The sequence below is a fragment of the Lepidochelys olivacea genome (genome assembly GCF_965140295.1).
Source record: "Lepidochelys olivacea isolate rLepOli2 genome assembly, chromosome: 4".
Lineage (NCBI taxonomy): Eukaryota > Metazoa > Chordata > Testudines > Cheloniidae > Lepidochelys > Lepidochelys olivacea.
Window position 1 is genome coordinate 94,132,569 of NC_140414.1, and position 25,296 is coordinate 94,157,864.

The 25,296-nt window shown below is 36.8% G+C and overlaps 1 protein-coding gene across 1 annotated transcript in view; it reads left to right on the top strand.

Annotated features, from left to right (window-relative positions):
• The window catches only part of SGCZ (sarcoglycan zeta), an 848,489-nt gene extending 840,716 nt beyond the window's left edge, over positions 1-7,773 (top strand). Inside the window, exon 8 of the mRNA XM_084625690.1 lies at positions 7,157-7,773. Within this exon, the coding sequence (XP_084481816.1) occupies positions 7,157-7,351 (195 nt within the window). The 3' untranslated portion in view covers positions 7,352-7,773. The remainder of the gene's footprint in view (positions 1-7,156) is intronic.
• The last annotated feature ends 17,523 nt before the right edge of the window (positions 7,774-25,296 follow it).

A 25,296-nucleotide genomic window follows, 5' to 3' on the forward strand; every position in this document is an offset into this window, starting at 1 on the left:
GTAGAGCCAGTGAGGAAGTTTTCAATGAAACTTTTTTTCATCAAAAATTGCCAATTGTTTGAAACATAAACAATACCAAATTTCAAAATTATCAAACTATCCGATTTTGACATTTTCAAAATGAAAAGTTCTGATATTTGCTTCCAAACAACTTTTCATTTAAAATTTAAGTTAATGTATAGTAATAAAAAAAAACCTGTTAAATTTAAAAGGTCAAAATGGAAACACAATGTTTCAGAATTACCAAAGAAAATTGACTGACCCAATCTGAATTTTTTTCAATTACCAATTCATGAAAATTCTTGAGATTTTGACTTTCAGGACAGGATTTTTTTCAAAATCTTGAATTCTTGCTGTATTGGAAAAACATTTCCTGAGAACGGTAACAGCTAACACTGTTAAGGAAAAGAAAACTGACACAACTGCCTAAATTTCTGCCAGATTTACTAATTTTCAGAAGCTTGGTGATAAGGCTTGAAGTATTCATAATGCAAGGATTTAACTGGTGTCTTAGGGCACCAGCTAGCTCTCAGCTATGTGAGCCAAGGATATTTTCAAATCAAAAACCTTCACATTTTGCATCCAATTTAATATTTTAACATATAAAACCACATTTGGATGTATTTTCAGTTTTTGGAGTACTGATATGTAGGACCCTGTGGATTTTCCTTCAAATAATGTCCATATTCCTCATTAATAGAGATGGCCAAACAATTCACAGTACACAATGTATTCTGCACATGTAGCCACTTTCACAAGCTGAGCACAATTTTCTTGAATGTATTCATTGTTTGAATTTATGTGATGAATATATCACTCATTGGACTAAGCATGCATATTCAAAATTTGAGTGTTTCTTTTTTGCAATTGGGCCGATAAGTCACATGGGATTGTTTCTGTCCTTCATTGGATACACATGCTAATGTTACCAACTCAAATACCTGCAAGTGCAAATTTCAAACTCAGTTTCTGTGAACACTTGAGCCTGTTCCTTTGTACAGTAATTGGCTTTCCATAAACATCTGTGCTTGTAAAAATTGATTGCTCAAATGTTCACAGAAAACAAACTTAAAACAAATGAGATCATGCTTGAATTCATTAAAAATGTGAACAGATATCTCGGAATGTTTTTTTTTTGCACCATTCTACACTGCACTGGTTCTTTAACATCTCGGATAATGTGTGTTTCGCATGATTTAATGTTACAAAATAAATGATCTCAGAAGAGAAGAATTTTGAAATATTTTTGAACAACTTCTATAAATAGCTACTTTGGTACTGGAAAATCCATAGTGAAGCACAAATTCTTACTTTCTCAGTAGGTATTAATAATTAAAGAATATTTAACAAGCAATGTCTCTGTCACCAAAATATAGGGTATAATATCATCTAACTTGTATATAGTGTTTTTGTCTTCAGAACATTTTACAAAACCTAACATATTAATGCATTTGGCCCCAGTCGCCAGCTTTGTTTCAATATTTAACCATCCTCAAAAGCCATTCATTGTCTCATGCTTGTTATGTTTTTGCTTCTGCAAACAGGTGCCCTATTGTGCACTGATATGTTGGCACAGAGTCTCATTCATTGCAATTTATCACTGCATGGACACAGGGGTCTAGGCTTGTGCATCTATTTTCAGATTGAAAGTCATACGTAGCAATAAATGGTTGAAAATTCACCATGGAGGATTTAACCTCAAAACCTTTTTTACTGCAAGCGTACCAATGCAAAGAACATTATTGCTGTTATTATTAAACTAGTAAAAGTTGCAGTAAAACAGTTCTTTTGTTTGTTCACTTGTTAGACAAATAATGCAAATCAGTCTAAATCTCTTAGAACAGAATTACACTCTAACAACTTGGGCAACCCAATGTGAAATTTAATTAGCACCAACACCCTCACCTCAGGGCAGCATGAAATAATCTTAATTTGTTAATTTCATATTATACAAATATCCGTAAAGATTTAAAAACACACAAGAAATTGGGTTCTAACCCACGAAAGCTTATGCCCAAATAAATTTGTTAGTCTCTAAGGTGCCACAAGGACTCCTCGTTATTTTTGCTAATAGAAAATTAAAATGTTTTGATTTTGCCTCATGAAGGCTTGTTTCTTCTTTCTCGGAATGTCCAGTTATACCAAATGGAGGTTGAATTCAGTGAATAAGTGTTGAAAGAAAGGAATAAAAATGGTTAAAAGTTTCAAGGAATGGTCTGTGTGGGAATACAATGTTAAAAGGGCCACAGTTTGGGTGCTCAACTTGTATTTTCAAACATACCAACATGTGAAAACTGCATTGATGGGAGCCTAGTGACCCAATTTGTGAAAACAACCATCTGTGCTTACAAAACAATAATATATCCAAACTAATGCACAGAAAAGACCCAACCCTGGGCCAAATCCTCAGTTGGTGTAAATCAGCATAGCTCCATTGTACTTGGTAGAGCTTGTGAGAACCAAAGAACTAATTTAGAAGAAACATATTAAGCTCCTAGGTGGATTGGCCAATATCCACCAGAGATTTTCAGTAATTCTGGCTCAAGTTACTTATTGGGAGAAAGTTGACTTAATATCCTTTTAATAAATTGTTATTAAAGTTAATCAACAAACAAAAATGAAATCAAAACTTATCACTAAGGCTAAACTACTGTAAACCAACCAAGGGTTCAACAATTAAATTGTTAAACTGAGGTCAAAATAAGATGGAATAGACAAGTTAACAGCAATATTGAAATTAAGCAATACATTTAGTCAAATCATCAAATGAATACAGCAGATGATCTATCCGTATAAGTCCTAAAAGATGAGTAAAAAAGATGAGTCCTAAAAGGAGGTAGCTCGCTATCTATTGAGTAACAGACCCCAATTAGAGAATTTCCCTATGGCAACAAAATCAGCTTAGCTAGTTGAATATTTTAATACTAAAATCAAATTATTATTTACCACTAGGTCATATCCTCAGAGCCAATTGAAGCTTCCACCTTAGATTTCACTATTATATATAGAGCTAATCTGTTTCATCTTCCCTGCCTCCACAAAACACATAAGACATTAACAAAACACTAGGATAAACAAAGTTGAGCAGCTCTCATTGAACACATTGTAGCTGATAGCTTAATTTCTCTGGCCTCTTTCACAGAAGGGGAACACTCATTCAGTGCTTTTACAAAGCAGAGTTTAGGGCTATTTAGATTGGGGGGCAGGGTATTCATTAGCACTTCCCCGTGTGCTCTGTACAGGGGAATCCTCAGCCAGGAAACTACAGGTGGTTTGAAACTTAACAGGGCAGAGAATCTGCCCCACAGTATTGACTGTGATCCCTTGACCTTTGTGGAATTACATGTTTGGACCCCAGGCGGGAAACTGCTGATCTAGGGAGTCCGTCACAACCTCAGATGCTGATGGATTGCAAGGTGAATCTTACTGTTTATAATTACAAAAGACCCTGGGTGGTGAGTGGACTATATTGGTGTCTTTAAGACACCTTTGCCCCTTCCTGACCCTGGGCATGCCCCATAGGACTTGCAAGGAGGTCCTTGGAAGGGAGCTTTACAGCTGTTTTGTACTTTTCCCATGTTGGGAGAATCATTATGGCATCGAGGGGCCAGAGCTGCAATGAGTATCTCTTCAGCTCTCTCTGACTCCTTACTTCAACAAAATTGTGAAAATTGATGTCAATAGAAATTTTTCCCAAGTGGGGATTATAATAGCTGGGAAATTTGACTCAGAACAATTTTGAAACCCTTTGTTTTGTTCTTTTATTTAGTCTCTTACAATATTTTGTTTTAATGTAATAGCTTTCTTCATATTGGTTTTCTGTCTAGTCAAATATCTTGTATACGTCCACTGGAAATTGTCCTTTCTTTTCCACACATGTCATGTCATGCCTGGTTCTGGCCTAGATATGGTTTGTGAACTACTGTAACCAAAAACTTACTTGTGGTACAGAATTTTCAAAAGAAAAGCATTTAATTAACATCCAGAGCTAATGTAAGAGAGCACTTTGTCACAGTATTGCTACTGAACATGAAAAAAATCAAAGAATTTCATAATCTTGTTGCCCAAATCCTAGGAGACTCAACATAATTTTACCGTAAACACATCCCTGCTAGTAGCTCTAATGCCTTTAAACATTTCTCATAGCAAGAGAATGCTCTTTTATGAATTCCCATTGGGGTTTGGATCTTATTTGTCAAAAGTTCACTTTGCTTTGAGTTGTTCCTTATGAAAATCATTATATCACAAGGCTGTCTTGTCAAATAATAATGTAGTATTGCCCTTTCTTCTGTTACCACTCCATTTGCATGATGTCATATTGCATGGCCAAATGCATGCCTCATAGAAAGAAAACAAGAATGCTGCTTTTATATTGTAGCAAAACCAAAATCAAGTTGTCACAGCACCACAATGTGAAACCTGAAGTAAAAATTAAAGTTAAGCAACATTCCAAATCTTCAGATGACTAGAAAAAATAATTGCAGCAGATTCTCTTCTGACTTACACCAGAATAATTCCATTTAAATTCCCATCTACAGCAGTACAACATGCCTACATTGAGGTTCTGCACAAGTGTAGCTACAATGATATAAAAAAAGATCATTATAGATTCACAGATTATAAATCCAGAAGTCTAGATTATAAGGGCGTGGAACTTCCCTAAATTAATTCCTGAACTAGAGCATATCTTTTAGAAAAACATACAATCTTGATTTAAAAATTTCCAGTGATAGAGAACTTACCACAATCCTGGTGAAGTTGCACTAGTGATTAATTACCCTCACTGTTAAATATTTATACTTTATTTCGAGTCTGAAATTTGTCTAGGTTCAACTTCAGTCATTTGATTTTGTTATACCTTTGCCTGCTAGAATGAATACCCCTGCATTGTGGGTACTTTAGACTGTAATTGTCACCCATTAATCGTCTCTTTGATAAATTTAGTAGACTGAGCTCCTTTAAGGAATGTTTTTCAATCCTTTAATGATTTTCATGCCTCTTCTCTGAACACTCCAATTTATCAAAGTCCTTCTTGAATTATGGACAGCAAAACTGGACACAGTATTCCAGCAGCAGTCACACCAGTGCCATATCATCTCTTGTAGCAGGGTTGCCATTTATTGCCCACCCACTTGTGGCCAGAGGTGACTCCAAACCATGCTCGCTCTGTTTCCCTTCTTCAGGGCCACTTAGGAACTCCCCTCAATATGTCTTTGGACTACCCCCAACCACCACATGGGGCTGGGTTAATAGGTGAAAGCAGTACAAAGTGGTCCTCAGGATCTCCAAAATAAACACAATAGTTCAAACTCATCTCAGGTTCTTCTCCAGCATATGGAGCTCTTTTTCTACCCCAGACTGTTCTTCATGGACCCGTGATGCTGACTTTCCTCTCAGGAGCTCAGCCTACTGGCTCTAGCATCCTTCTCCCTGTCATCACACTCTCTGTGCATTATTTTGTTGGGAGTAATGTCAGTCTGACAAGCCTATAACTACGCAGGTTATCCTGTTCACCCTTTCTTGGTTCTAGGAAGACAGCACACCATCCTGTTGTCTTTCTGCCTCTTGCAGAATGTTCTTTCCATTCTTCTTAGTATGGAATCTTCAACAAGGGTCATCTGTCTTCCTTGGACAGTTGGCGATCTCTTTGTGGGCACACTTGATTGCCTTTTGGGTTATGATATGTCCCATACAGCTCTGTGTTCCATTCCTCCCACCAGGAACTTCAGAGATTTTCTGCAGTTTCCTCACTGACCATATAACAATAGGATACTTCTAGCTGTGTAGAATTCCTCTTGGTCTTCTCTCTGGTAAATCATAGCCTTCCCATCCTCATCCACTTTTGGTAGGGGATTAGTGGTGCTTTCCCGTGGCTTCTCTGACAATTTGCAGCTGGTGTTGAATATAAAAGAATTTTTGCCTACTGAATGGAGGAGTAGTATGTATGCTATGTCATGATGCATTCTATATATTTGCTGCCTATAATGTGGTAGATAACATTTTAAAGCACTGGGCAGTATTTCAGGATCCCCACCACCTCATAAGTCTCATAATGCTATCTCCAGGGCTTGTGTCCGCACTGAAACACCTTCTGCTGTTTAGAGTTTCTAGTGTTGCACCTAGGGCATTGGCTGATCTTGCTTTAGCTTGTTGTGGAATTTTCTCACTCAAACTATCTTCCTCAGTTCATCCCTCATTAATTTAATTAAAAAAAAAAACAACAGCAGCAAAACCACCAAACACCTAAAAGCTCACTTTTTTCAGAGGTTTTTTCTCTATCAGTATGCCCCTCTGAAGGACTTACTTTTTTATTATTTTATTCATCTGTTTTGATGAAGATTCATTGTACTGTAGTTATTTATTCAGTACCCTGAGCAATTTCCCAGATGGCTGATGTACTCTCTAAACATTATAAAACTATTTATAAACAAATTCATGATCACATTATCCTTTCCAAACTGGTCAGCCTCAGAACATTTAGTGTTGTTTCAGATGAGAGAAAGTAAAAAAAGGACATTTCCGACTTAGATACAATGTTCAGAAATCAAATGGTTATAGTTTGATTGTGCTCTTAACAAGACTTTAACCTTAAACCTTTCTCGTCTGATTTCAAATCCAGTAAGCACATTATCTAATATATGTGAACACACATGATTATTTAACTATTACGTGTATGTAGTTATTGTTAAGACTATACAGTTTAGCATATTTCACCACAAATTTTCTGCTACTTAAAGTAATACATGGGGGAATAAGCTTTAATAGCACTTCACACTCATTAAAATATGAATTGTTTGAGGTAGGGAGACGCTACTGTCTGGAATGAATGAATTTCTGTCATAAAAGATACAAGAGAAAAATCAACCTGTTCAGGAAACATTCTTAAAATGTTATTGTATGGGCACTCACTTATTCACTTATGGTTGAATAAATGTCTTGGGTGAGGAGTTAAGAGGTATTTGCATAAACTGTAATTATGTGTACTAATGTGTGTTCAAAGGCACATGCCAGCAATACCAGTAGAAATGTATGTTGTTTAGATATTCATATTAATCTCTCAGGTGCACATTAGAATAAAGTTTTTAAAATATTTTATATAAAGGATGGAAAAAGAAATTAAATTTAGTTGTTTTTCTTTTTTTTTTCCCCTCCACAGATATTTTTAAATGCAGATATAATCCGACTGGGAAATCTACCAATGGGTTCCTTTTCATCTTCCCCATCTAGTTCCTCAACTCCTCGACAGACTATCTATGAGCTCTGCGTTTGTCCTAGTGGTAAACTGTACCTTTCCCCGGCAGGAGCAGGCTCTACTTGTCAATCCAGTAGCAACATCTGTTTGTGGAGCTGAAATGACTCCAGTTTCTCCTCACACCAGAATAGCCTTTTGTTACTGTCCCTCTGCTTCACAGTTCTGCTCGGTTTCCTTGTGACAAGTTTGAAGCTTCAAATGGCCCGCAGAGCAACTTCTTCCAGTGTAAGCAGGAATACAAAGCTGCCTTCTCTTGTGGCTCATGTTACCACTCAACATAGAGATGGGAGTGAGATATTCAAAAATAAATGTAATCTTCATCAGGAAACCTGGATCATAATATCATCTTTTGTCCAAAAGAGAGAATAACACAGGTGCCTTTGCTACGTGAAGTGAAGCACATAGTTTAGTTTTATGCAGGACCTGGATATGAACTGCACACGTATATACAGTACTTATACAAATTAGCCCAGAATCCAATTGTGAGATGAATAGGTAACCCCTGTATGATAATTAACTTCACTGTCTGAAAGCACAATTTTCCATTCATCTTTTTGGATGTAAACTTTTATCCCTGAATTTTAAAATTTTGAAGCATTGTGTGATGCTTGCTTTATTAAACAATTAAAATTCAGTACATGGTTTTTAACAAAAAAAGAAAAAAAAGTAAAAAAAGAGAGACAGAATCCCTCTGAGTTTTGTTTCTTTAAAACAAATGTGTTGTTACTCTGTCTTCTAAGTCTGGGGTTTTGTACGTTTAGGTAAATTTTGCAAGCACTCAGCAATATTAAATTTATGGAGTTCAAAAGACATCCACTCTTGTTTGTCAGATCTGAATAGCCTCACACAGTTATTAGTGGGTTACTGCACATGAAGTGATTGCTTTTAGTAAAATGTACAGTTTCTGGAAAAGAAGAACAGGATAAAGAGGGAAATATTGATGATATTGAACTGTCTGATCAAATAGGTTTTTTTCAGAAGACATTTATGTTTGGCAAAAAAAAGAGACGCTCTTCAGAGGTATATCTTGTCCATTTTATAGCACTTATAGCTTGTCTATCCGCTGCCATAACATAATACGTAAATACTAATGTAATGCATAACACCAAGAAGCAATGCATTTACAACTGGAACGCCCCCCTCAGATTTATTATCCTTTTTTCTTTTGTCATCTGCTGTTAAGGTTTTTAAAGTAATAGCATTAAAAATCCATGAGCAAATATGAAATGACATAGAATATTAACAAGTACATTGACATTGTGTTGACTCCACCAGGTCTGTGTTTAGATAAAGCTATCATATTTCCACTCAGCTTTCAATAGTAACTCTCTTTTTGACTAGCTTGACCTGGGAATTTAGTTATGTTCCATTTTTCATTACCTGTTTTCTAGTAATTGAGCTCCTGCAAAAGACACTTTGGTATATTGTTGATAAATTTGTCTCACTGCTGCTTAACAAGAGTATCTTGAAACTTGCAGAATCCAGGAATGTAAAACAGATAAAAAATGTTTCCTATTGTGGGAAGATGACTTGATAACAATAAGGTAAGTGTGCTTTTAAATATTATCTTTTCAGTTATCCCACCCAGCTCATAGTTTTTGCTGTGTCTAACTATAAGAACACCAATGCAATGATTTGCTTCCAAAGCTAACTCTAAAGTTGGGGAGAGTAGTATTAAAGGGGTAAAAAATAAACAAAAAAATAAAAAGTGAAACTTGGCAACCATAATAATGTGATTAATTTTCTGTTTTAGTATCATCTATAGGGTTTATTTTGTTCACTACAGGTGACATTCACCCTTATGAAGAAGACCAGCACAAGGTCTATACACTGCTTCACAGCTATTTGGCCTTGTTCTAGTCTTATGTGTAGGGATGAATTTCACCAAAAAGGAAGAGCTATCCCCTCCGCTACTACATAGTCAAACAAGGATTTTAATTAGACTACTTCATTTGCTCAGATTTCTTCAGTTGTTAACTTTTGAGTTTTGAGACTTTAATTCCTTGTCTTTAATAAAGAAAAATACTTCTGCTGTTAGTCATTTGTTTTTCCTTTTTCTGGTACGCTAATTCTCTGCAATACAGGAAATAAAGTAGCAGCATTGTAAGAAAACTGTAGGAATTGTCAATATATAGTGGATCTTCAAACGACCTTATGAGGAAAGAGATATCTTTCATTTGGGCACATAGGTAACAGAATGTATGTGTAAAACTCATCAGCACAAATGATATTCCAAGGAGAGGAGGACACCGCTGAATGAGTCTGTGTCTCTGAGCTCATACATTCTATCATCTGTGCCCACGTGCGTATGCTGGTAATTTAAAAGATGGGCAAAAAATTGCAGAGAATCATTGATTCGGTGAATTTAACCCTTTGTGCTGTTCTCAAAGTGTTCGTGAATAGACTGATTAGTTCTTTGCTGTTTAAAGTGTATTGCGGAATGTTTGTGCAAACAAATGTCAGCCTCTGGGAACGGCTTGCAATAGTTTGCTGTGAGTCTTCCCTTGAGTATTCTCCATTCATGATATTCGAACTGTATGCCTGGTCACCTGAATACAGTAGAGTTTTGGTTCCCTGGCTGAATGACCTAACTTGTATAAACTACTCCTACTTCTGCGTGAACTGAAATTCATTACATTGCAAAAACAAATGTAATTATGTGGTGAGATTAATTTTAGCGACAAGCCTAAATTCATTTTCCACCAACATTTGTATGTTCAGCGTTGCCAACTCTTGCAAATGTTAATGTGAGTCTTGTGAAATTGGACGTTTTACTTTAAGCCCCAGCTCCTGGAAACAAGTGAATATGTAAGAACCTCAGCATTCATTTTTTTAAAAAGTAAGTTTCTAGTTCTCAAGGTTATGGAGAAAAGCTTAAAAATGTGATCCAATTTAAAAAAAAAAGCAGAAGGAAAACAACAAGAATGGAAAAATTATTTTAAGCCAATCTCATGATTTTGGGGGCCTGACTGATTAATTTTGAATGCTTGTATTTGGCAGTACTGAAAACCTTACTTGTATGTATGTTTATGAAGAGCAAATAAGAAGGAATGCTGAAACAAACCATAGTTACAAGTTCCTAAAATGCTTTAAATTAATGTTCCTCCCTGTTTCCCAGTTCAACTGGTGGTCGTGCTTAAAAAAAAAATGCAGCTGCAAACACCCATGCATTTAGTTTTCGATGGAGGGCTCGTGGATGCTCTCAGCAAATAGATCACACAGAAACAGGGAGTGATATCATTACATTTCGACTATTGATCTTATGAAGCTGAGGTGTAAAGTAAAGGAGGTCGCGTGTTCAAAACCGAAGGATGTTTTTCATTGCTGTTCTTGCCACATGTCACCTTGCTGCCTTGCTCTGCTCATGATAAAGCAACTGCAACCCTTTCCCCCATTAGTATGCTTGACTGGCTGAATGTTCCGATACCCCTCTTTAGAAAAGGTATGCAACTTCTTGCCGTGGCTAAGGCAACAGCTTCCGAATTTCCAGGTCATTGCATTGTGACAGCTGCAGGGCAGGGGTGAGAGTCCCAAAAGCATTTTTAACTCTTTTTCTTTTCAATTAGTAAATGTCCAATTAGGAAAATAATACCTGGGGCTAAAAAATAATCCTCTAAGGTGCTTTATAATATATGAATACATGTATCACATACTGCCTCTTTTTATTAGCTTATTAGCTTGGGCGCTACTGAAGTGGTTTTATAGTTGGCTCACCTCCTCAGAATTGCTCATATGGCCACAATGAAATATAAGAAAAGACCTTGTTAGCTACATGTATTAATATTTATTATCGTATAATATGTTGTAAAAATGTCCATTATAATAGAAAAGGATACTGTCTCTTTCTTGTTTAAAAAAAGCAAACAAACATTGAATGACCTCTTTGAACACTGTTACCTGTATGGTTTTGTACTGCAGTTCATTCACTGGTTAAATGTTAAAGACCAAAGACTGACACTTCTATTATATCTAATAGTATGACACAGCTGCTTCCACTAATTCTGTTGGAAGGAAGAGAGGAGAAGTTGTAATTACAACATGAAATGGTAATGTACTTTTGCTCTGTGCAGCATTTTGAGATGTAGATTTTTTGTTCCAGAGGGATAGTGTCAGTGTCCAATTATATTGTTCTTCAGACATAACAGGTTCTTTCACTGTTTGAGATCATGAGAAGAGGAAAGAATGTGTATTCCAGAATGTACCAAAAAGTTGCTTACTTCAACTGAATTTATAATTTACATTGTTTTGCTTGCACAGTGATTGGACCGGATAACACAATTCACATTAGACCAATTTAGAAACAGAGGGCTATTTAGTATGGATTGAAGAAACAGCCATAGGGACTGAAAGAAGTTGATGACGGATGTTAAGGATATTCAGCTGTAATAACCTGTGATATTTTTAGGGTTTCTAAATCATTGCCTACATGTTAACAAAATAAAAGCCAAACTTATTGGAGATATTGATATTGATATTGGAGATATCAGCTGATTCACTGTAATGCAGATGCAAACTGGATAAGAGTTTGAGTGTTGTATTGTTTAAAACCATACTTAAAAAAAATCTAACCATTTTTTGTTTTGTTTTGTAACTATCATGTTAATGTTTTTCTTGTGTGTATAGATATATAAAAAGATGGAAATATTTTCTTACACATACTATGCAATGTTTGTAAAATTGCAATATTACCAAAATTACAAAAGCTGTGCTTTTGTACTCTCTTGCTTTATGTAATACAAATCTTTTTATATTTAAATTGATTTTGTCTTATAAATTGTAGATAACATATTTATTCAAAAGCAGTATACTGTATATTCAAGTTTTTTTGTTTGGTTTTTTAATGAAATAACAGCAAGGTTTTGGAAGTTGGAAATTACTTTTGTTGAAACAGTGGAACTTCTGTAGCATGTAATTAACACATAGAATTTACAATCTGTACTGTACTTCTTTGTATTTGGTCTTAGTATTTTCATCTGGTGCTACCGTATAACCACAATGTGATAGATGAAACAGGAAAACAATGAACAGAATTCATTCAGGATGCTCAAATGTCAAGGGGAGACTAGAAATGTTACTATTGATGAGAAACCTGTTTTTTTTTTCTGGATAATTTCTATTTAAAGATAACTTCTGTTAGCACATTTTCTTTTTGTTTTGTCTAAATTTGCAATTTGGTAATTTTTCTTGGTTCAATCTAACTTTCTAAACTACATACAAAACAGAGACTGCTGGAGATTGTTTTGATTTTAGAAAACAAACACACACCACCAACATATTTAGATTGACTATTTTGCAGACATTCCAACCTGCAAAGTGAATGGATTTATTTTCATGCCAGGCTTGGAGAAGTTAAAACTAAGGGAATGATTCTAATTTATACTAAGGCAACTTTGCACCACTCTTTTGAAGAAAAGGAGCTTTAAAGTCAACATAAATTACATTTGTACCTGCTTAGACCTCCTTAACCCTAGAGCTGGTTGGAAATTTGTAGGTGAAACGTTTTTTGGTTGAAAAGTCCTGTGTTGTTAAAAGCAAGACTGTGAAAATGCGTCAATTTCAATGAATCTCCCAACTAAAAATATTCTTTAAAATAGTATTTTCAAGATGTTTAAACACTTTTGAAACAAAAAAAAATAGTTTTCCAGTTTTACTTTTTATTTCAAAATTTAAGTTAGACTGAAAAAAGTTAAAGAGAAAAAACAGGTTGAAATTTAAATGAAATATTTCAAAATGATCAGACCAAAATGTTTCAACTGACTTGAACAAAACAATAGTGCGGCTTTTTAGTTCACAAAAATGTTTGAGATTTTGACTTTTTGTCCCAATCTAGGGCAAGAAAAAATTATGAACTCTTGAAAATATTATCTGGACAGAAAACCATTTCTACTTTACGCTGTCAGAGTGGTGTAAAGTGGCCTTAATGTAAGTGTGAATCAGGCTTGTGTTGACTAATTCAAAAATACCAGTGCAGTATTCAATAAAACAAAAATATTCTGACCCATTCTATGCAGTCATGAATTAGTCATTCTCATCCCACTAAACCTGTATAAGTAAGTATAATTTTATATACTCTTCTAGTTTTAAGAGAGAATCTCACCTGAAACTTTGGTTGGGCCTTGAGTTGAACCCAAATTATGTTTTTGACATTTGTGTTTTTTTTTAATATCACCACACACCTATACAGTTTGTGACTTGGGCTAGGACTGGAAGGAAAAGTGCTAGAATACCCTGAAGAAATCACGTGCTGTATATCTGGTCAGACCACATCAGGAAGTACCAGATATAGAATCATAGAACTGGAAGGGACCTGGAGAGGTCATCTAGTCCAGTCCCCTGCATTCAAGACTAAGTATTACCTCAACCCTCCCTGAGGGTGTTTGTGCAACCTGCTCTGAAAAATCCCCAATGATGGAGATTCTACAACCCCTCTAGGCAATTTATTCCGGTGCTTAACCACTCTGACAGTTATGAAGATTTCCCTAATGTCCAACCTAAGCCACTGTTGCCGCAGTTTAAGCCCACTGCTTCTTGTTCTATCCTCAGAGGTTAAGAACATTTTTTCTCCCTCCTCCTTTTAACAACCTTTTATGTACCACAACTAAACTTGTTCCACATAAATGAGACAGATACCATTATTAGACCAATAAGATTATGAGAAACAGCCAAGCTTTAGATGCTTCTCTGAGCATCTGACCCTTTTGATGAAGTACTTCAGAAAAGAGGTAAATAAGCTTTATAAGTTGTTTTCAGGGAAAAAAAAACAATGGGCCTTTGTTCTAGCCATGCTACAATTGGCACAGGACTTCAGTTGGGGAGCAAAGGTCTCTTTACACCACCTATACAACTCCATGATTCTCCTTGACCAGCTCAGCTTCTGACATAAACCAGCAGCCTTAAACAATATTCAATGTAAATTAGAGTTGCTATTTCGGCTGCCAGAAATACCCAAAGTACAGTTACTGCACAGGGTGTGCCCCCTACGCTGTCGGCTATGTTGGGAGGTGGGTTAGAATATTTTCCACCACTAGGAGAGTTCCCCATGCCAGGGAGTCTGGCCCAGTGAAACACTTCTAAGTTTTCTGTTTTCTGATGTGTACACTTTTCCTGCTAAATCAAATGCATCTTTAATAGTCTCACCTTAAGTACTATAGCAATTCACTAGAAGGCAAATCCTCTGTCTACATTCCATAGGTCTAGGTAGCCCCCACAGGTGAGAACAGGGGCACTTATTCAAAAGATTTCACCAAATGTTTTAGGGCCAAATGTGAGTTAGTGAGAGTGTGTGTACCTTCGTGAGAATTGCAAGGTCAGGAAATTTTATTCTGTCCAAAAAGATAATTGTTTGATCAGTGGAAAAGACTGGTATATATATTCAGGAAAATAAAAATACAGGAAACTGTCCAAATTAGTTCAACCTATTGTAGGGAGAGTAGGGGGTTATCCAGCTTCCCATAATGCTTTCTACTTAAAATGCCTTTAAAAAAATCACAAAAAAGTATCAAAGAAATACATAACATATTCTATATTATTAACACTATATATATGCATTGTATACAAGTAGAATAGAGAAGTTACGAGTGTGCTAATAATTTATACTTCTATATTGTATTAATAACTTTATTACAAACCTAAATTTAGCAAGTACTGCTTAGAATATTCAATAACAGCAAACAAAATATTATTTCTTTGATACAGCATTCTCATATCCCTTATAAATTAAGGGTCTTCTGTTGCAGTGATTTCTTCTGTGGTTTTCAGCACTTTGTAGAGCTTCTTTGAGATCTGCTGCTGAAAAGTGCTATATAAGAGCTAGATTTTATTATTATTATTATTCTCAGGATAGCTCAGATGCTTCTCTGGGTTCCATTGACCAATATTCCAGAACATGTAAGGAAGGAATGCCAAAGGCAGCCTGACAGGGCCTAGAAGAAACATTGCCATAAAGGCAGATAGTCAAGATTCTATCAGCTGCTGTGCCCACCAAAATACTCGATTCCACTGGCAAAATTCACTTCGGGCCATGATACTGTCACCAAAGTTGTGTATGCTTGTTCCAGAAGTGACTCAGATCCTATATATTGAAAGAACAGGGAGCATATATTGACCATTTTATTTAATATTTGGAAGGCAGTAATTATTCTCGGGCAGTTCATTGAAAGTGGCTGTCCCAAGTGTGCACAATAGTAATATAGCTGAAAACTTTCTTACTTCTTTCATGAATAAAAATAGTCATTCTGCCATAGGGCAATTATTAACCCAGAGAAAACAGCTAGAAAGCTGATAGGGAAGGCTGGTCATATATAATATAAATCAAGTCTAGTCTCTCTCTCTCTCTCTCTCTCTCTCTGATTCTTCTTGGGAAACATCCATAGAAAGGGACAAACACAGAATCCTAGAAGTAAATGTCTGTGCCTCTCAAATATTGAGGGTGAACTCTAGATGTGTGTGTGTGACAAATAGAAATAAAATAAGCTCAGATCATTAAGGGCCCAAGCCAAAGCCTATTGAAATCAATGGAAGTCATTCTATTGGCTTCATAAGCTCTGGATCAGGTTCAAAACCTTTATTGAATGTTTGTGTAATACAAGTTTAATCAAATCACACCATTAAATATACTATTTCTAACATATACAATTAACATTCGTACATTTCCACTCCTGCATCTAACAGCTTGTGAAACTTGAGTGCCAGCATATTAGCAAACATTAGTCTGGTTGTGCTGTGTTCCCTGATGTGTCAAAATGGAGTATAGCAGATGAATTTAGGACCATTCAGACCATGAGACCATAAACAGAAATAATATACATCTGTTGGCACTGCATTGCAAATTGCATCCCCTTCATTCTCTTGTCCGGCTTGAGAGGGCCCATTTATTTAAAAAGTGCACTTGGGTTGAGGTTTGAGTATCCCTCCTCCTGGCAGAAAAGTGTTTGTGGAAACCACTTGTCTGAAGTCTCCAGTCACTTCTAAGGAGGCTCAGTGGACTGTCAGCCATAATAAGGGCTCATGGGCTCCTTTCTCCTACCTAGTGGGCAGGGCAATAAAATGAGTCCTCCCCCCCACACACACACACACGCACGCAATCAGGACTGGGGCTGGTCTTCCATGACATGATCTACTTTGTCTCCAGACACAGCAGAAGCCCTTCTGTGAAACTAGCATGGCATTCTGTGAGAGGGAGAAATATAGTGGCAGCCACTGAACATGACAGGTGCCTCTGCAGCATACAGATTTTTCCCAGGGGAAGTCATCTGTGCTAGTATCACTCTTGGAGGGAGATGCTTGATATTCAGGCCTGGGGACCAGAGGTATTGATGATACAGCTCCAGATGGAGCTAGGCGGCTTGTGAAGAAGGATTTGTCTTATATGTGGAAGGTCTGTGGATTCTGCATAGACTTCCCTGCAGATCCATGGTGTCTGCTGGTTTTACCAGGTGTGCCTCCTTCCCTATCTCAGTTTCCCAAACTTCTACCAGTTCTCTCTCTCTCCAGACTGGAGGTGCATGTTTCACCCTCTTCCAGATTCTGGTGTGGGAGGTGAAATCACATGTGGGCCTAGTTTGAAACACAGATGTAAAAGATGTGTGAATGGAAAGAAGAGAAAGGAGGTCAACGAGCAAAAAAAGCAGAGAAAAAAGAAGTAGAGAAGGGGAAGAGCCGAGAAAAAAAGATAGGGCCAGATGAGGAGATGTTGCCATTTAGAAAAATGAGGATAATATATTCCCTCTTTACATTTCTGTTTGCCTCACCAGATGTTTTAAAACATGAGACAAACCTTCAGGAGGCTGTTGACTTGCTAGGCTCTCGTGGGATTAGATATGTATTATTGATAGCAAATGGAGGGTATAGGTTATTTTACGGGTTACTACAGTGTTTGCTATGCCAAGCCCCTCCTGGTGACTTCTGAGCTTTTCTGTCTCTGACAGTAGCAGCACGAGAAAAGGAGCAGCTAGGGACAAGACTGAAAGTTATTTGTATGCAGACAGAGCCCAAGGACTTCCGGCGGGGTTTCAGGTGCACCAAGGAATGCAAGTTCAGACTCATTACACTAGATAAATGGAAAAAAATCAGAGAGCCAGCTGGGAAATAGAGAGATGTCCAGTGCATCTATGTATGGTTAAGATTAACACTCATGGGTTTTTTAAAAAGAAAACAGTACCAACCTATCATGCATTTCTTGTATTTCTCTTCATTAGACATATTTAAAAAAAATCAATTTCTGGCATCAAAACATTTTGAGTTTGTCTGTGATCACCTTCACAGCCCCCAGAAAAATTATAAAAGAAAACAGTCTTATGTAGAAATGACAGTCAGAAAATAGTTGTGAAAGAATTAGTTTAACAAATAACAGCAACTCTTTTATGTTTTGCATTATAGCCCAAGCACGTATGGCCAGGTAACAGTGAAAGTGTAAAAGAAATATCTTTCCGTGACACAAATTTCATTTCAAGGCCTTAAAATCCATGTTAAATTAGATGGGACCACTCTCCCGGCTGCGATCTTAGTTTCAACAGTTACTAATGTGAGAGAACAGTCTACATCTGTAGTTGTGATTTAGGTCATACAGTACACAGTCTACATAAGGTCATTCACACAAATCCTTTATGATTAATATGTCACATCATACACGTCTCTCGGTAAATCTGCACATTAGATGTACAACAGACCTGCCGAAATTCTGATACTGAATGTAGACCATTTGTACCTCCAGTTTCCTTTGGGGGAAGTCAAGGGTACTGTGCAAGTTCTTTCTGAAGGACAGTGAAAATGAACATTTTTTTCATGCATGTTCGCATATTTTTCATGAGCAAAGCACCACATGAGTAACCAGTTTACTGGAGTCACTCTATAATATATCTTGATTTGATTATTTACCTCCAGGTTCCAAAATCTTGCATGGATTTAATCTAAGATTGGTGTTATATTTTTGTTTATCTATAGTACATTATATACTTTTTAGGATATTTAAATTATATATCTAAACCATAACACTTTATTAATGGCCATATGTTGCTGATAACTGAAAGGGAAAAATACATTTAAATCATTTTGTGTCTCATTTTTCAGTTATGATTTCAGTTGATTTAGGCAATATTCCTATCTAGTTTTAGGAAATGTAACAAACCTTTAATCAAATTTGCCACTATACAGTTTGTCTATCAAGCATCACTTTACTTAGACTATTGTGATAGCTAAGTATTTACATTCCAAGACAAACATTTCTAAATGGTGTATTATTCCCTTTTAGAAAAGAAAAGTTGTTTATTACTAGAATTACTGGAAAAAAGTATATAAATGTATTACCATGTTGTGAAGTATGAGAAGCTATGTTATATCAATTTTTAAATAAATGTGAATAAAAATCTTTAATATAAACCATTGTGAAGTGTTCAACCTCGAATTATTTAACCACTCTGGTGACCTCTTGTTTGAAATGATTCTGGGAAGATATACAGTATTGTAAATGTGGTCTTTATATTTTCTTGTGTTATGAGTTGCTGCTTACATCTTGTCGAAGTTTTGATTATATCTCCTGGAAGGGAGAGAAGTTTTTTTCCTTTACAGAACTGGTATATTTTTTGCTGTATTCTTTCATACTATGTCAATTTATTCTTTGGGTACATTCATACACTATCAATTTATCCTTTGAGTGTTCATTGTGCATGTAGCAGTATTTCTTTACTTAACACTTAAGCTAAGATCCATCAAAACACTTGAGCATGTGCTTAATTTTAAGCACATGAGTAATCCCATTGAAGATAACGTGATGTGGTTAAAGTAAAATCATGTTTAAGAATTTTGCTGGTACTGAATCTTGATGAACTAAAGCCGTATAATGCAAAGCATTGAATGGCCAAGGTTTACTACAAGGGAACTGAGGTGAAGGGAAATTGCAGACTGGTCTCCAGTGTCCTACTCTTATCTATTTGATTAGAGTAGTAAACCACTAATTGGAGGATCTGTTCCTCACCATTTCCCTTTGTATATCTATGTGAATTCTCTGCACAGCTGCCTGCATCAAATCAAAAAGCACCAAAGGAGGTCCTTGGTTATTATCTGGCTTATGTTGCATCCACTACATGCTGGTTGCTTTCTGCACATATAGTAAGAAACCAATTCTGGCCACATATGAGCATCTCAGTGTGCTTTGGTTAGCTGCATATTTAAGCGTGGATTCCACCAATTACCAGAGTGAATCCACAGCTATTGGCCATATAAAGTGACATATACACACATACACAGATCTTCACATTATCCATATATTTCAAACTTGTTCAGCAACAAGGAAATAGCCTTTTGTCAGCATGTAGTGGGCGGTAGCAGCTTGATTTCACAGCATATCTGCCTCAGCACAATTTGCTTTCACTGATTAGTCTTGTACTAAAATTGTCTGCACATCCATTGTGGATGGCACTCCTGCACCGTGTCAGGCAGTGAGCACAGTAACTCCACTAATACGAGTTAAATCCATTTCAGTCCTCAAAAGATGGAAATACTGGAGCTGGCTGCTGTATATTACAAGCTGTTCCATGACACAGGAATCCTGGAGGGGGATTTTAAAAAAGCAAGCAAGAAACTGGTTTGTTAAATTGTGACAAATCCTAAATTGTGTCACTGCCCTATTTATTATCCCAAGGTCAGAGGAGAACTCAAACAAATGAAGAATGGATTTTTTCCTACACTTGCCACCATAATTTTTTGGAAGAAGAAGAAAAAAGGAAACATTTGCATTTCCAGTGTTTCAGGGAAGGATCTCCAGATAAAATACATAGGAAATATCATTCAAAAATGGCTCGTCCTTGTAAAAACATGAACCTGGTAATATTGACATTCGGTAATGAGACAAAGACTTGGCGATCGATTACATGAACCAGCCAGTGTATATATCAGACATGCTGTGGGGACCACATTGACCTAACTTTTCAGAAATTTTTCTGTGTTTTCATGTCAGAGTAGTCTGCTCATGCATACTGATTTCTTACCTTTTATTTTTCCTTTGGGACATCTGCCTCCTTTCTCATGTACTGAGTGGTCTGAGTGAATACCCATACTGTAAAACTTCCACAACAATGGTACATTACAATGGCTCCCCAAACAAGTTACTTTTCCTTCTTTGTTGCTAAGAAGAATTTTTCCTGATTGCAAAGACCAGGCAAAGTTAAAACTGATTGAGTCCCAAAGTTTTCTTACTATCTTAGTGCCACTTTCGTAGAAGCTGGAAGACGTTTTAGAAATGCTAGGAATAATTCCTCATTTCATAAGCACAAGTCAGAGACCTTGTCATCATTCCTGGCCAAATGATCCTAGGCTAAATCATCCTCTTCACTAGATAAATTATTCTTTTCTGGCCATTGTGGCTTCTGGAGGGAGGGTAGGCAGGGCAGTCCCTGAAAGACATGATGCTGAGGCTTTTCTAAACCCCATGGTTCTCAAGGCATTCATACAAAGAGCCCGTGTTCTTCCAGCACTTTCCTCTCTTGCACAGCTAATGCAGGATCTAGGCTACTTCTAGTTCTGCACTGACATATTCCTGCCCTTTCCAAAGGAATCCTACTGCGATTTTCTGCTAGAAATTCTTCAGGTTTCCTGAGGAGAACACTGTTTCCTATGATGACTGCTCCCCATTGTATCCCTCAGCAGTATTACTCCCTCCCCTCAGAAAAGACCTTCCAGATGCCAGCCTCAGCATTCCTCAGTTTTAGAAGAAGGGGTGACACAGCCATATTCACTGTTGTTTTCCTCCCCCTGATGTTCTGGAGATAATTTAATTGGATTTTCCCCTCAGTGACCTGGCCTATATCCCTTTGCCTCTTCATCTCAAATCCAAGTACACATGTAAGAGAAATCATAAGTTCAGCCACTTCCATGAAAAGAAATGACCATTCTCAAAGAAGCAGTCAACTTCTGGTTGTTGCTTTGTTTACTGGTCCAGTCTATAAGAAAATATCTAATTGCCAAACTTGCAAAACGTTTTCAATTCTCAAAGTAGTGAAGATTTCAAAGAATAAGTTTATCATTTTATACAGGTGTTTTGTTCTATTCAGGTGTCTTGAATTTGAAGCTGTTTTCTCTGAAGAAAGAAATTAGTGAAAGACGTTAGAAAATGTACTAGGTTACTCAGAAAACTAGCACTGTATGAAGTCTGGGGGGGGGTGTCTGACTTCTATTTTCCTTGAATGTGTCCCGTTCCCTAAAAAGCAGATCATTCCAACACTCAGTTTATTATCACTGAAAGTGATATAGACATATACATTTTCATCACAAGAGAAATTCCTCAGAAGCAAAGAGAAACAGAATCCCCCCCCAGAGATATTAAGCTGACCTGCTAAAATAAGCAGTTGTAAATAGTGTCCCACTTTGGTGTGGCATTGTTTCTGTGCTTGAAAATGCTTGAAATTATGATCTCTCATATTTAAAGTGGATTTTATCATATGACTGAAGATTGCATAATATATCTCACTGTTTAACTAGCCTTCTGTTTGCAGCAAAAGATAGTTCAGTATTTATCTCTCCTGTAAAAGGATATTAAATTGTCAGAGGTTTGAGCTATAAAGTGGGATATAGTATGTTGCTTCAGGGAAAAAAAAAAACCCTACTTGTTTTCTCCCATCAAATAAACTCTACCTTAGCGGTCGATTGTGCATTTTATACTATTAGCTAAGTGTACTATACTATAAGCTATTTTAACTATGTCATTTTCACTGGCTAAGATAAGTCTAAGACGCCACAGGAGCCTGTAATGTTACTGTAATGTTGGGCTTGGTTAACATTGGTATTTAGTAAAACTGTGCTTTGCATTTTGTAATTCAAAATAATAGTTTCTGCAGTAAAGCAGAGTTTTCTTTAACACTCAAAACATAATCGGTGACTAACATTTAGCTAATAATAGGGGGGAAATAGTAACCTGTTAGAAATGATAAATTATCCTAAAAAACTTCAAACACTGCAATATTTCTGAAAGGAAAAAGTGTCATGTTCCATTTTTATACACTCTGTTATAGGAGATTCATGGGGAATCTAATAAAAACATTTTGGTTACTGCATTGTATGATGTTTTAGTATCAACTATTCTTGATGACTTTTCTGTCTGTGTTGTTACTATTAGAATTAACAGGAATGCTGATGTGTGGCTTACCACAGAAATTCCAGTCATGGAGTTAGCCTCTGCTGTAGCTATATTAAAGTTGAAAGGAGGTAACCACATTGAAGAATTTGTTGAGACATTTAAACCAATTTGGTGCTGTGGGTTGTTCCATTAACTAGTCACAGGCGGACTAGACCCACAACTCCTTCAAAAATCCAGTCTCAGCTGTCCCAGACATTCCAGTTAGGAGAAGAAATTGAAGATAGTCTGGTGTTTTCTTTGTGATCTTCTTTATTTACAAATAACATATAAAATCCTGTTTCTTGGAAAACCAGGGGAACTAAACATCAGGAGAGTGGTTCTTTATATACAGAGTCATATGCCATGCTTGTCCAGGCTGCTTCTGTCTCTGTCTCTCTCCGGACAGGTCTGCCGCTTAAGCTGATCTAACTTGCGTTGCTCTGGAGTGCAAACAATTAAGCTAAGCACTGTCCACATCTGCACTATATTGGCGGGAGATGCTCTCCCGCCGACATAGTTTCTGCCTCTCACTGAGGTGGAGTAATTATGCCAACAGGAAAGCACTCTCCCACTGGCATAGAGTGTCTTCACCAGTCACGCTACAATAGTACAGCTGCAGTTGTGCCGATGTAGTGCTTCTAGTGTAGCCCTGCCCTTTGTCTGCTGTCTCCTGCTGCTTTTATAGCCAGGCACCCACCCCACCGCTCTGGTCAAACAATACTCAATGAAACCTTTGGCCCAGGCCATTCACATTTCTAGGCAGCCTTGATTTTGCCTTTGTTTTGGGCAGAGACACTTGCCTATGTTTTGGATTTGGAGACTGCTACTATTTCAGTCACCTCTTTACTCTTATCCTGAATTAAAGGCAGCAGTTACCCCCAGCCTAAAACAACAAGGTTTAACCCAACCTAACACATTATGTTACTCAATCACTTATCCATCAGGCATGAAGAAATATGTTTTTACTTAACCCGGTGCACTGTTCTTGTCTTCCATGTCTAACCATTAGAATCTTAGGATGCTGTAATTTTTAACATTCTACCAATGTTATTTCTTCTCTGTGGGATACCCAGGTACTCCTCAGTGCTCAGTATCAAATGCCATAGCTACTCATTACCATGATGAGGGAACAATAATGTAACAGCCCGGTGAGTGGATGATATGCCCTATTAGTTCTTGTCAGGCTATAATATTTATAATTCTCTCAATTATGTAACTCTGAATCTCAACTTTTGTAGAACTATCATGTACAAAATAAAGATTTTGATAAAATACCGTACTGTATTTACAATACTGAATTTACACCCATTATTACTTAGCTGTTTTCAATTTTTTGGTATGTTTCCTGCCAGCTTCTAGCTGATCAAAATAGTTATTTGTGAGATTTCCTAATGTCAGTGTGAAAACTTGCATTTTACTGATATGTTGATCAAATACAATTGTATAGTTAAGCTGACCAGGCAAATAATTCAATAAATCATAAATAATAGTATGTGTTTTCCTTAAGGGCCCAGAAATATTGAAAGATCAACTATGGGATCTGTTCAGCTGTCCTTGATGATTTCAAGCTGGTGACTGTGTCTTACAATATTACAACATTAATCATGTTAATGTACCACTGAAACAGCCATTTCAACTTTATTGAATCCTTCTTACTTAACTTTAACTTACGCCTCAATCTGAGCTAATTCTGGCCCTAGCTATTGTTTTCTTATTGTCTGCTTTTTAATTTTGTTTGTCCTTGTTTTGTTACAGTGTTTCTTGTAATGACTATATTTAAAATACATGGGTTGAGAATTATAGAAAACAGCTTCATCAATGGTTCTCACATATATTTGACTGTGCCCTCCTTCTTTGTATCTGTAGTAGTTTATGCCTCCCTTCCCACCACACAAGTACATATACCGATTTAAAAAACCCCAAGCAATTCTCACTAAATATTAAGAACAACAAGGTATTGTTTCAAACAGAGCCAATGATCCATTCCAATAAAAGCAAAAGCAAAACTATGACGGTGGTCGATGCTCACAATTAAATGTGCACACTGCATTGTAGCAAAGGCATTAATGTACAGATGGCAACAACTTTGTATAATACTATGCAAGCTTAATGGAAATCCATCAAAGTGCACAGGGCCATCTGAGATGTCTGGAGGAATCAGCTTTGCTAATTATTCATTGCTGTGGATAAAATGTACTCAGTAAGGTTTTTTTTTTTTTTCCAAAAGCTTCTTAAGTCTTCCCTCCCCAGAATACATTCCCTGTCCCACCCCCCTACCACCAAGGGGACCTGCCCCCCCAGGTTGAGAACCTCTGATGTATAAGAGAAATAGAACTATATGGAAATGGTGAAACTCTGCCAAAGATGCTTAAATCACTTAAAGCTGACAAGCTAGAGGACTGGATGACTGAAAGGACACACCATGACATGGGGTCTCTCACTGTTATAATATGGGTTTGAATCTACATTGCTGCAATAGTGACTGACAATTGCTCAATGACCTGTGAGAAATTAATTGGTTGTACCTATCTAATTACTTGTGGACAAGTAGTCACCTTAAAACAACAAGAACACACTGCAAATCATCAATCAGAATCAGCATAATTGATCCAGTTATTGAGAAGCGTCAGCCAAGAGGAAGAGGATTGAGTGAGCATACAAATTGTGTTGACCTCTGATCTCCACAGGTGGTCCCCTCAATTCAAGATAATATGCACATGAGTAACTTTACATTACATGAGTAATTTCATTGAAGTTAATCAGAGGCTTAATTTGCTATGCGAGAAATGAGGGTGTTGCACCCCCAGACTTTGGTTTGCCAAGCCCTTTTCTTAGGTCTAGATGCACCATTATGGCTTCTACTTTTTTGTCCCCTTCCACTCCTGACTTTACAGGATATAATATAATCATATGATTGACACAACTTTGCCCACCCCAA